The 14,082-nt window shown below is 42.9% G+C and overlaps 1 protein-coding gene across 2 annotated transcripts in view; it reads right to left on the bottom strand.

The window, feature by feature from the left end:
* Nucleotides 1–1,324: 1,324 nt before the first annotated feature.
* The window catches only part of KCTD17 (potassium channel tetramerization domain containing 17), an 88,118-nt gene continuing 75,360 nt past the window's right edge, over nt 1,325–14,082 (bottom strand). Inside the window, exons 3-6 of one of the 2 annotated variants that reach the window (XM_077452252.1) lie at nt 8,219–8,314; nt 5,686–5,811; nt 3,787–3,878; nt 1,325–1,465 (exon numbers count right to left, since the gene is read on the bottom strand). In XM_077452252.1, the coding sequence (XP_077308378.1) occupies nt 3,792–3,878; nt 5,686–5,811; nt 8,219–8,314 (309 nt within the window). In that variant the 3' untranslated portion in view covers nt 1,325–1,465; nt 3,787–3,791. Of the gene's footprint in view, nt 1,466–3,786; nt 3,879–5,685; nt 5,812–8,218; nt 8,315–14,082 lie in introns of those variants that run through there. The other variant, XM_077452251.1, reaches the window with a different exon arrangement.

The raw sequence follows: 14,082 nt of genomic DNA on the forward strand, positions 1-14,082 counted from the left end.
AAGCCTTTGAAAGTTTGTTTGCAATAACTCCATCAGTATTACCAGAAAAGCAGCTTCATTATTATCCCATTAAAGAAGAAGAGAATGCGCACTGCATTTTGAGATTTCATAATTTGCCATAATTTGTTAATTCTCTATTATAAATGCTAGTTTACAAGACCGCCCGTTTCTGGCTCATCCTTGCTTCCGAGCATGCGTGTTTGTACTTTGGACTTTTGTCCGACGGACTTGTGTACACACGCTCGGAAGATCCAACAACACACATTTATGGAAAATTTGAAAGCCTGCTATCCAACATTTGTCCACAGAAAATCCAACAACAATTGTCCAATGGAGCATACACACGGTCGGATTTTCCGCCAACAGCCTGTCATCACACATTTCCCATCGGAAATTCCGATCGTGTGTACAAGGCTTTAAAGTGGTTCTGCACCTAAAAAAAAAATATTAAAAGCCAGCAGCTACTAATATTGCAGCTGCTGACTTTTAATAAAATCACACTTACCTGTCCCAGGGTCCAGCGATGTCGGCGGCAGATGACGAGCGATCGCTCTTCTCGCTGCTGCCCCCGCCGCCATCCTCTGTCAGGGAATCGGGAAATGAAGCATTGCGGCTTCACTGCCTGGTTCCCTACTGCGCATGCACGAGTCGCGCTGCGCGTCTCTTCTGGTCCCCCGCTGTGTCCTGGGAACTGTGTGTTTTCCAGAACACAACGGGGGGGGGGGGCGGGGCGTCTGTGGGGGTCTGCGGCGGTCTGCCCGGAAGTGGGTGCAGATACCTGGATTATCCAGGTAACTGCACCCCCCTCCCCCCTGAAAGGTGCCGATTGTGGCACTGGAGGGGGGGAGGGATCAGATTAGCGGAACTTCCCCTTTAGGGTGAAGAACCGCTTTAAGGTTTGACCTGATATTATATGGTTTTGGTAAATCTGCAAACAAAAATCTGCAGAAAATCTAATATGTGTATGAGGTCTTAGACTTTTTCACGCTGGGAACCTGAGCAAATTTGCACGCTTTCTCGTCATACAATGCCATTAGTTGTTAATGGCACCTCCACACATCTGCAAACACCCACATTTTTGTGTGTGCCACACTGTCTGGTGCTGCAGCACCATGCAGTTGGTATTTTTTCTGGACCTGACTGGAATCGGAGTTTAGTTAGTCGGATGTCAATGGATGCACATTTGTTTACAGCCATCTTCCCATATTTTTATAGAGCTTACGATTTGTTTTTCAGGTGGACCGGATCGTAGCGGCCACTTGAAAGGGGCCTTAAACAGGTAAAAGCTAAAGAGTGTTTACAAATGCTGCTATTCACACATCCCTTGGTTAGTGGATAGATTTTATTAAAAGGTTCACATAATGCATGGTAATAAACAATGAGACTGCTATGAAAATGTGTGTTTACTTGATGTATTATTTGACATAGGAAGGGATTGTAGGGCAATGGTCACTGAGGATAATGTCTGTAAAAGAAGAAGAAAGGAATGAGATGAGAATGATGATGTTGAGTTATTTTTAACAATGAAAGAATTATAATACTGACAATAAAATAAAGATGATACTCTATAAAATGTATGCAAAAGTGGAGCTGTGACCTCAAGCAGCCAATAAGATGTTCTGTTTCAACTTTAACTACACAAAAAAAAAGGTAAAATAGTAAAATAGTAAAAGTGAAGTATGTGCTAGAAGTATGGAGAAGGCAGCTAGAAATAGATCTACATCCAAAATATTAATAAACACAGGTCACACAGAACCAAACTGTGGTAGAGGTACTAGCAAAAAACTGGCACAAACGGACAGGGCACTGAAACGGTGTCGCCACCCCTATACCTCGCAATCCTAAAAAGGAAACGCAAGTAATAGCGAATAACAAAAAATAATGTTTAGAAGGGGCCAGGCGCTACCGGTAATAGCTAAAAAGAGAGGTGTGTGCATATATGTGTAAAGGTAAATACACATACAGCACTAACCACCTAAGAAACCACAATAATTATTGATAATGAGAAACCCCACCATCCACTGATTGAATGCAGGAGAAAGGAGTAGGCAGAGCAAATGACAGGCAAGACCATATAATATACCCCACTGATGAATAATACAATTTAGTACTGATTGTGGTATACTTTTTTTTTTTTGTTGCCGTGATCAACCTGTTTATCTGGCACATGGCTATATAGGTTGCAATTAGTGGTTTATATATGCACCTTATGGGTGTGGTATGAGATTTATACTTTGTGATACTCCTAGCATACTATAGATATTAGTGTATACCACAATCAGTACTAAATTGTATTATTCATCAGTGGGGTATATTATATGGTCTTGCCTATCATTTGCTCTGCCTACTCCTTTCTCCTGCATTCAATCAGTGGATGGTGGGGTTTCTCATTATCAATAATTATTGTGGTTAGGTGGTTAGTGCTGTATGTGTATTTACCTTTACACATATATGCACACACCTCTCTTTTTAGCTATTACCGGTAGCGCCTGGCCCCTTCTAAACATTATTTTTTGTTATTTACATCCAAAATATGTATGTACATAAATAATATATAAAACAATAAAGTCCTATTAACTGTGATAATATATTGAATAAAAAAAGTCCCAGAATAAAGTGTATTCCAATGAAATTTTTTTTATATCAATGAGAAAAAAAGGCCATCTTCGAGTGTCCAAAGAAAGCCTTCCACCTTGAATCTTAACCCAACACCACTTGTGCTCAGTGCTAATAAGGCACTCACCAGATAGTGCCCTTGCATGAAATGCTTTAGGGCTGGATTACATGCGATTGGAATTGGTGGCCATCTTAGTAACTGGATTTGAATTTCTGTTTTTATAGACCATGTTATCCTTTTGGGCACTTTCACACTGACAGCGTCCGGGCGTCGGCGGTAAAGGACCGCTTTTTATAGTGACTCTTTACCATCATTTTGCAGCACTTTTCAGCCATTAGCGGGGCGCTTTTAACCCTCTGCTAATGGTCGAAAAAGGGTTAAAAGCGCCGCTGCAGTTTGCTGCCCATTGATTTCAATGGATAGGGGCGCTTTAGGAGCAGTGTATACACCGCTCCTAAAGCATCTCAAAGATGCTGCTTGTAGGACTGCCAGCGCACCACTCCAGTGTGAAAGCACTCGGGTTTTCACACTGGAGTGAGAGGAGAGGCGATTTGCAGGCGCTATTTTTAGCACTATAGCGCCTGTAAAGTGGCTCAGTGTGAAAGCACCCATATATTTTAATAAATAACTACACTATGAGACCCTTCGGTGTGGCTCTATGTGGTGGGCATCCTCTTTACATACAGCCCTTGTATGCACATAGGCTTCCCTCTGGCAAACATAAGAACGTTGGACACCTATAGACCTAGCAGTTGGATGGTCATGTATGAGAGGATGGGAGTTTTTATGTTATTGAAGCGCTGCTTATGGCTGCATAGAATCTGGTGAGTCCATTATTAGCCCTGAGCACAAGTGGTGGTGTGTTAAGATTCAAGCTGGAAGATTTTCTTTGGACACTGGAAGCAAACCTTTTTTTCTCATTGGAATACACTTTATTCTGGGGCTTTTTTAATTCAATATATTATCACTTCATTACTTTATATATGATTTATATACATGCATTTTTTTTTCAAATATATTAACATTTTTATAGAGGTGCTGCACATTATTATTTATGAATCCAGAGAGCTACTCTTTGTTGAGAAATAGACCGGAAGGTTCCGTATCCAGATATAACAAAACCATTATAACCATTAGATACTCAAGCACGGAGGAAAATGGAAACTCACAGAAGTTAATGCCGTCCGTCTCTTTCTTTCTCATGGAAGACAATACAGTCTGGGTTCAACACAATCTCTTCTTCCTTCTCAGGTTCACAGCTCTGCATGCAACAAAATATAAGCATAATAAATTAAAAACCTGGAATCATAACAAAATGTCCAACTGAACATGTGGCTAAGACAAAAACCTGCACACAGATTAGTTACAATCATTTTTGTTAGGTTTCTACCAATGGTATAAGACGACAAATGTCCACCCTCAAATATATTACATAAACAAGGTGGATGGGGTTACTATATATAAGATATATACTGTATATAGTATAAAATTGAAAGTAAGAACGTGATTGAGGGAGACTGAGATGCCATTCATTTGATAGACACCTCAAATTGTGGTGCGGGTCTGCCGCGATTGCAACACGAATTCTGCAAAACATGTCACCCAAAACTAGCTCCTGAACTTTTTTGGGGAAAAATGCTTCCCGTGTCGCGTGAAGAATTTATATAGCTTGTCTGAGCCTTCAGAAAGCAGGGGGCAGGGAGCTCAAATTACACTCTGCAGAGCTACGTGATAGCTGATTGGAGGGAAAGGAAACACCCCTCTTCACACAGCACACCTCAACAGAGCTGAGGCTGTCAATCACAGGCTATGTGCTGGAGCTCCATGTAGGATCTTCTATTCATGACAGATAAACCCACCATATAATGAGACAAATTGCATAAGGCACATATCCCAAACTCCTGGGAAATGGTGGAGAATAATGCAAATATAATACCAATTGGCTCCAACGTCCACTTTAGGCTAATAAAAATGTTTATATCTGGATGACCATGACGGTATCAAAATATTCAGAATAAAAGGCCTAGTAAATCCAGTTTAAATCCAATCCAATGCAAATCATTAGATCCTCTTTATTGAAAACAATATGATGAAAGGTGATCCACTTACAGTAAAAGAAAGCCCACTCCTGGAGTTTTCCTGGTGATCCCGCAATGTGGAGATGAAAAAGGTCTGTGCTCTAACTTGTGGCCAATGAAGAGGGGAGAAACCTTGGGCGAAGCTGCAAGGAGAGAGAGGGCATAAAAACCGCTGCAAGCAAAGTGAGCTGCAGGCCGGGTCTCACTGGTAATAATGACCAGAACTGATATCAGTGGCCTGAGAGCCAAACAATTCATGGTGGAGGAAAGCTTCACTACATCTCCATGACAACGCATTTCGAGTCCTACACCTCTTTCGCAAGTCTTGCAGGACAGCAATCCATCCACCCAGAAGCGTTTGGCTCTCAGGAGGCTGACGTCAGTTCTAGTCCTTGCTACCAGTGCGGCCGGGCACACAGCTCACTTTGCTTGCATGTGGTTCTTCAGCCGTCACCCTCCTGGTGGGTAACCCATGGTATCCCCCCACTCAATAACCTTCCATCATGTTGTTTACAATAAAGATGATCTCATTCTTTGCTTCCTTTGGATTTTCTGGCTCTTTTATTCTGACTGTTTGGACACCATCATGGTCATCCGGATATTGACATTTTCATTAGTCTAAAGTGGACTTTGGAGTCGGTTGGTATTATATGCCTATCATCCCCCACCATTGTCCCTTTAACATGACTCTGGGATATGTGCTTTGTGGAATTTGCCTCTTTATTACCATCTTGCATAATCTTACATTTGTCTTAGGACATTATATGGTGGATTTGTCTGCCACGAACAGAAGATCCTTTACAGAGCTACCCTGTACATCACTAGGCTGTGTACACTTGCCTTTGGTTTTGCTTCTTCGCCATTTCATAGATACTCTTTGTTTTTTGCTAGCAGAAACCTGCACAGCATGGACATATATAACCACTGTACTCCAGTTTGTTTTTAGCGTCGATAAACATTTGTGTTTTTTGTTTACAAAATGTTTTTTACCTGCGCTGTGCTGCATGCCCCAGATCCACATGTTTTCTTCTTACTCTGTAACTCCCGGGAGACCACACAAAGAAACTCCGGTTGTCCTTCACTGCTGTAGTTATATGGGGAGCCCACATTCACCAACTACAGAAACAGTACAAACAAATATCAAAAAAGAAGAAAAAAAAACTCTTATCTGTGCATTACCCTAACCTATAGGGGGTCTGCTACTTTTCCCATTTATGTTCTCTTGACAGGCCAGACCTCCCTCCCTGATACTCACCTATGCCGTACCCTGGCTATGGAGGAACAATTGACCTCTCCTTGCTCCAAAGATGCAGGGCTTGGACCAATCACCAGGCCCAAACATTGAAAGAGAGATGGTCATTACCTTGTGAAAACACAGTGACAGGCTAACTTACACAGAGGGATTAGACCCACAGCTCTGATTTATTGGTAAAGGTTCAAAGCTGAACTTTTTTTACTTTGGGGTGAAATGGGAGGAGTAAATGTGTTTGTTAAAGTGGTAATAAGCCCAAAAGCAAACATTATATGATAGCTTACCATTTCTCAGATGTGATGGCTACATTCATTTTCTTTTTAGGGCTTTCTTTCTTCTATTTCCATCTGGTGGATCCAGACAACAAATCTGTTGTTTTTTTAAAAGAACGAGCTCTCCAGCAGAATGTATCAAGTACAGAGATGAGACTAACCATTGGTAGGGCTGCTTACAATGGTCAGCTTTTGTTTATTTTTGTGAAATCTTTATTGCAAAAGGATTATACGACATGAGCTTGAGTTTGGTTTCAATTTGTTGAAGGATCTAAATCTGCTAGTACATCTAACACTCCCCTCCCCCCAGACTGACAATGCTGCTGTCTGTTGTGCCTCAAGTGCTCCTTCATTCAGAGTGGGAGGGGCACTCTTGATGCAGCCATCACATCCATTAATTGGTTAGATGCAATATATAAAATTTTTGCTGTTTAATGCCGCTTTAGGCATTTGTGGCTGTCTGTTGGGCAGATGTCTCCAACTTCCTGTCCTTGTGACCACAGGACAGGAAATAGGAGAAGCAGTTGTCATTGAGAGTGGAAAACACAGCCAGTAATAATAGTCTGCCAGAGGTTCAAACCCTTCACTTTTTTACTGGAAAAAATTTATTTTGCTGCAGAGATTTCCCATCACTTTTTGTAGGATCACTTTCTATAAAAGTGAGGGGAAAAAATCAGTGCTATGGTGTAGCTAGCAGGCTGCTGGCAAAGTAGGGACTGATATACAAATCCTAAGAAATCTACATAAAAAGGTATTTGCAGTGCCAAAGAAATATATGTACATTCAAATATAAATAACTATCAACAGTGTATATAAATTAAATAAATATGAATGATAAATACAAATAATTAAACTACCAATGGTAAGTGAAAACATGCTCCAAATAATCACAATGAACATGGTATACAATGAAGTGCTCATAAAGAAAGTCTCTATATCAAAAAGTCATTTGAAATGTGAATGAAAACAAGACACAAAAAATGTGCCATGCACCACCCAATCCAATAAGCACCAAATCATACAATGTGTTGTCGCTCACTGCCGTCCAGTGAATTGCACACTCACCAGAATCATCAGCTATAGCAAGTGTAGCTACAACAGCCTTATTGCTCTGAGTCACTGCTCTCCATGCTGTTCAAGCCTTGTAGTGGACACCATCTCCAACCTTTCCTCACAGCGGGGTTATGCAGTGGTGTGACGTCAGCACATAGGCCTTTTCCCTACGCATTTTGTCCAATAGGACTTCCTCAGGGACCTCTCACTAACTGCAGTAAATATCTTCTCTACTACGATTATCCACAGACAAAACAGCAGACTTTTGTCCGAAGCGTTGGCCCCAAACTTTTCTTGCATACAAATAGCACACAATTGTCGGGCAACAAACACAAACATTAAAGAAGAGAATGTACGCTGCATATCGAGATTCCATAATTTACCACATCACGAATGTTAATTCTCCACTACAAACACTAGTTTACAAGATTGACCGCTTCCAGCTCATCCTTGCTTCCGAGCATGCGTGTTTGTACTTTGGACTTTTGTCCAACGGACTTGTGTACACACGCTCAGAAAATCTAACAGACATTTGTCCGTGGAAAATTTTAAAGCCTGCCATCCAACATTTGTCCATGGAAAATCCAACAATTGTCCGATGGAGTGTACAAATGGTCGTATTTTCCGCCAACAGCCTGTCATAACACAGTTCTCGTTGGTAAAATCTGATTGTGTGTACGAGGCTTAAGATACAGCTGTGCAAATTACATCTGTCCCTGGCAATTAGAAGAGCTTATCCCAAGGTGGTGTCTATAGGGATGTGCCTTCCAGTGCTGCTTACAAATTACTTTTCCCTACTGTGGACCCTCTTCTGGTGTACTGAAGATCTACCACCCAAAATAGTTGGTAGGAAAACTAAAAGTGATGCCTATTTTATTTTCTATAACATTTCTTGCTTATTTTAATTACCCCCAACCCACCTGAAAGATTCAGTAATGGGCTTTACCTGCTCAAATTTCCAGTTGTCAGACATTGTAGAGACCATCTGTGCCAGCTCTGCTTCTTGACATTGCAGCACTCGATAAACATGCTTCGGTTGGGACTGAAAGAGAAACTCAGCATTTTTAATTGCCATTAATATTAAAGTGGATCTAAAAAATTACACATATAATACAGCCTGCCATCAGAAATTAACATGGCAATTTATTTTCTGAGTACCCGTCACATCGTTTTATTTCCTGAAGACCTGCCAGTAGACTTTTTTTAACTTAAATTTACAGTACTTTAAAAGTGAAATCACTGAGGGAATGGGCACTGTAGTCTTAGCCCTTGTACACATGGTCGGACATTTCGACAACAAAATCCGTCAGATTTTGTCCGGCGGCTTTTGTCCGAAACTGGTGTATCATACACACGGTCGGACAAAGTTGACCGAAAATCTGATCGTTCGTAACGTGGTGACGTTATTTCGTTACTATGGGACTACGTTCAGGCTAGTAGCCAATAGCTTTGGTCTAAGAATTTGATCTGAGCATGCGTGGCACTTTGTCCGACCGGAATTCTCTACAAACGATCGGACAAAGTCCGATCGGATCATGCTGTCGGAAAATTTTATAGCCCAGCTCTAAAATTTCTGTCGGTCGGATATTTAGACGGAAACAGTCTGATGGAGCCCACACATGGTCGGATTATCTGACAACATGGTCCGATTGGACCTTTTGCGTCGGAATGTCCGACCATGTGTACAAGGGCTTAGATGAAAGCTGGAGATTATTGCCAGCTAACAATTTTTAAGAAGTTACAATAACATCTTTTTTTTTTGGTGGGGGGGGGGTGTTAGAAACACAAATAAAAGGGGATTATGGTAAGTACTCCTGTAAGTGCAGTATGGTTTGTCTCAACACCTGCAACTGTCAGTTTTGCTGGACAGATGAATGTACATGTGTGGACAAAAAAAATCCTCTCAGTGCACAGAGGCTGCTCAGCTGTTGGTTAATTACCAGCCACTTGTTGTTTCCACAGTGACACACCTGGCTACCATTACATGCCTCATTAGTCCAGCCTACAGTCAGCCTCTATTGGCTATTTAAACAGCTTTGCTCATTTCCTCCATGCCCTTGCATGGTCTATGACCTCCTGTGTGGTCCTGTGCATGACTTGCTCTGGCTGACTTCTCTTCCAATACCTGTTCCTGTTTTTGCTCCTTACTACGCAGACACAAATTGTCTCATTACCTGCTCTGGTATCCTAACACTGGCTTTAGATTTTGATTACGTTACTGAACTGTTATTTTCTGTCATTTTATTTAAGGTGTTATTTTTATTGCATTTTCTGTCTCCACCTGGTTTATGGTTCCTGACACGTAGCCTTAGTCCACAATCCAACCTCAGCCTTTTAGGGTCACATCACACATCCCAGAAAGCTTCAGGGCAATTTCCTACAGTTGCATCTCGCGCATGCTGTGAGCAATCAGAAGGTCACAACTGCCTCTGGAATCCAAGATGGCTGCACAGAAACAGCCCTCTCATTCACCTCCCCCTCAGTTTACTCAGAAGTATTAAATACTTACTTTTACTCTAAAGATCTTTACTGTGTACTTGGTTCGCACCATACAGCCCTTTGTTGGAAACAATACAGGATGCGCTTTGCATCCACTGCCCATGCGCACTATCTATCCTGTTCATTCCTTTGGATGTGGCTGCAATTCTTGTGGATTGATGTGTCTATCATAAGTATGGTTCCATACTTCAAGAAAGGTGCATGCACAGTGGACTCATGGGCCAGCCACAACAATTAAGAAAGAAAAATTGCATTATGCCAGGCAAGTCCAGACAGTAACAGTCTCTGGAGCATGGGTACACTAAGGGTCAGGGGTTAAAAAGGTTCAAACTGACTAAATGTGAAGCCGTCTTAACTTTTCCCTGCCAGCAGGGTCATATGCTTTAATATTAAATCAGCCCATCTCTGCTGGCAGGAAGGAGTTCCTCTGTGTGCCCATACAGTGCATGTCCCAACTTTATAGTTGCCCCTTTAACTCTAGCTGGGATGCCTGATTTGGTCCACCCCCTTCCCGGTGCACAGCCACCTGACACAACAGTTAGCAAAGAGATGGCTGCTTTGCCTGTCTCTGGCTCCCAGCACTTGCTTGAGGCAAGCACTGGCAAGAGAAATGCAGAGAAAGGTGTGGCATGTCAGCCTCACCTCCCTCTGCTCTTCTCCTATGGGTGCTTGCCTTGGGTAAGAGCTGGGAGTCAGAATCAAGGGCTCCCTAGGAAAGCAGCCATTTCCTTGATAGCTGCCATGATGAGTGGCTGTGCTCCAATGGGACAAAATTCTGCATGTACTTTCTCCGATCAGAAACGTAATAATAAAAAAAAAAGGAATACTTCTTTAAAGCACTTTTAGCAAGCACTGTAAAATTTATGGTTAGGATTTGCATTTATTTATTTTCCATTAACAGGAATGCAGCATGAGGAGCAAGGCTCTCATGCTTGGCTTTGGAATGCTTGCTGGGACAAAGCAGGAAACGTTGACATGGAGATTTCACTATTTACTGACTATTGTACACACACACATCTGAAACAGCAAGGTCTAACCACTTCAAACTACAAAAAATAAATAAGTACATTAATCCAGTGCAAACACCTCTGGAAGCAACAGGTTGTAAACATGCATTAAAGTACAAATGCGGTGCCCTAATGAACTTTGCTTAGCCGACAAATATATTTTGTTGGACTTTGATTAACCGGCAAAGATTTAGAAAGAATTCTCTTTTATAGCCTTTAGTAATGATCACAGCTTGGTGTTTGTTTTTCCCAATGCTGCCTTCTATTACTTCTGAGCAGAAGTAATGGCCTGAGCTCTAAGTGGTTAAGTTAGGAAAAATGGATTTCTTATAACTCAACATTCAATTTCACCATAGGAATTAAAGCAACTGAAAAAAAATTTTTGTAGCTGCAGTTGCTTGGGTCAGTTGTGACACACACTTGGTCTTTGTCTGCTTTAACTGGTTCTATTGATTTACATAGCGATTTATGTACTTACCAGAATAGACTTAAAGGGTTTGTTAACCCACATGTGCAAATCACTGCCAGTCCCTCTATTAGGGCCTGGCAGAGCACACTCATATGCCCCATACACACGATCGGACATTCCGACCACAAAATCCGTCTGATTTTTTCCAACGGATTTTGTCTGAAACTTGTGTTGCATACACGCGGTCGGACAAAGTTGTCGGAATATCCAATTGTTCAGAATGTGATGACGTTCATTCATTATGACGGGACTAGATTGAGGCTACTAGCCAATAGCTTTGGTCTCGTAATTTGATCTGAGCATGCGTGGCACTTTGTCCGATCGGAATTCTCTACAAACGATCGGAAAAAGTCCGATAGGTTTTTTTGTCGAAAAATTTGAGAAAAAAGTCCGAAAGAGCCCACACACGATTTTATAACAAAATAATCCGATCGGACCTTTTCCATCTGAAAATCTGACCGTGTGTACAACGCATAAGTCTTTTATAAAAATTTGCATTATAAATACCTATTTAGGGTGATCTTCAGGCTGGTCACATGACTCGCGGCTGCTGTATACATCTGATATATGGCTTCTGCAGGAGGGGCCGAGATCTCCCACTGACGTCAGCTGGGTAGATCACATGGCCGCTCAGCCCCTCCTGCAGTCGCCTTGGAAACGGCCAAGAGTCACGTGAAGATCATGCTAAAACTGTATTTACGGAGGCCCACAAGGTGTACATTAGGGGTACGTTTATGGAATTGGGATCTAGGAAAAAGAGGGAGCGCATGCTACACCAGTCTACCTTATTGCGTGACATCGCAGACTTAGAACGCCAGCATAAACTGAAACAGACTCCGGCCCTTTTCCACGCCCTGACGGAGAAACGGGAGACACTTTCACTGATGGCATATGTGCGGCGGACTTCCCAGCCCACCCTGTTACTCTCCACGGATGCTGAAAAGGCGTTTGACAGGGTGGACTGGGACTACCTTATGGCTACGCTGGCGCACCTGGGCATTGGTCCCTCTTTGCGCTCTAAAATATCGGCGTTATATCACCGCCCCACTGCCCGGATACGGATTAATGGCACCCTTAGTGACCCCTTCACCTTATACAATGGCACCCGCCAGGGATGCCCGCTCTCGCCAATTTTATTTGCGATCTCCCTGGAACCCTTTCTCTCCCTTATCAGGCAAAACCCGAGTATACATGGCATATCAATAGGTAAGACGGAACACAAATACGCGGCTTACGCTGATGATATATTGTTTTATGTACAACAACCATTGATCACCCTCCCCAATCTTATGTCTGAGTTTTCGGCCTATGGCTCGGTCTCGAATTTTAAAATTAATATGTCCAAATCGGAACTGTTAAACATCTCTGTCCCTGTCAGACAGGTGTCTCACCTGAAACGGAACTATCCCTTTACTTGGCAGCTGAGCTCCATGAAATATTTAGGCATCCAACTTACGCCCTCTCTATCGTCCCTTTTCCGCGCTAACTTTCTGCCCCTGCTTAACACACTTAGGTCTGATATTCAGAAATGGTCCCAGCTACGACATTCCTGGTTGGGCAGAATTGGGCTGGTTAAGATGAATTTGCTGCCTAGGGTGCTCTTCATGCTTCAGATGGTCCCGTTTGGGATACCGGTGGGATTTTTTACAATCTTGACATCTTTGGTACATCGATACATATGGAATAGGAAAAGACCCAGACTGCCTAGATCTCTCCTCACCCGCCCTAAATGTAAGGGTGGCTTAGCAGTGCCAGACTTTAAACTTTATTATAGATCCATTGTGCTGACTAGGCTTTCTGATTTGAAATATTGCAAAGACACGAAACTCTGGGTGAATTTAGAAACGGACCTATGTGGTGCTGAACCTTCCACACTGATGTGGATCCCGAGGAAATTCCGGACTCTTTTGCCTACCACGTCACCGCTAACGCACTCATCCTTGATGGTATGGGACTCTATCTGTAGGACGCATGGCTGGTTGTATAACTCCCCCCTGATGCCCTTGGTGGGTCACAATTTCTTCCCACCGGGTAACATGGACCCTCAGATTCATCCGTGGCGGCTGGGCAATATCGTCTACCTACATCAATTCGCCGGCCCCTCCGGCGTTTTGTCACTTTCTTCCATCATGGGTGATTCCCCCGTATCCTATATGGACCGCTGGAAACATCATCAACTGTTGAACTTTGTTCGCTTGCTCCCAAAACCCTTGCGCTCCTTGGCGGAGCTTACACCTGTGGAAACCGCATTTGCTGAACCCAGCCCGACTGAGAGGCCGGTTTCGTACTTTTATCAAGCACTACTGTCCCTCACTTCTACTAGTACTCCCACATTCCTACGGTACTGGGAAAGGGAACTGCATACGGATCTCTCACCGTCCCAGAAATCACAAATCTTAACCCTGGCTCATACATCCTCCGGATCCTCTAAAGCATCAGAAATGGCGTATAAACTTTTGACCAGATGGCACTACACGCCTGTTGTATTACACAGGTTTTCTCCCCAGTCCTCCCCACTGTGTTGGCGGGAGTGTGGAGAGGAAGCCACTCATGCTCATATTTGGTGGTACTGCCCGAGGATCCGCCCATTCTGGCTGGCGATTCTATATTGGATTAAAGAGATCCAGGGTTGGGAAGTCCCTAACGACCCGTGGTATGTTCTGTTCCACTGCACGGGGCAGCCAACGGGCCCTTATAAAAGGTCGATTACACCACACCTTTTAAATGCCGCCAAAACCCTCATCCCACAGTTTTGGAAACTGAGGAAGATCCCCACGCTCCGACGTTGGTTACTCAACGTGGATACCACCTATTACATGGAGGACATGACTCTCT

The sequence above is a fragment of the Lithobates pipiens genome, unplaced genomic scaffold (assembly GCF_037356315.1).
Source record: "Lithobates pipiens isolate NorthernLeopardFrog02 unplaced genomic scaffold, aLitPip1_a1.2 Scaffold_23, whole genome shotgun sequence".
Lineage (NCBI taxonomy): Eukaryota > Metazoa > Chordata > Amphibia > Anura > Ranidae > Lithobates > Lithobates pipiens.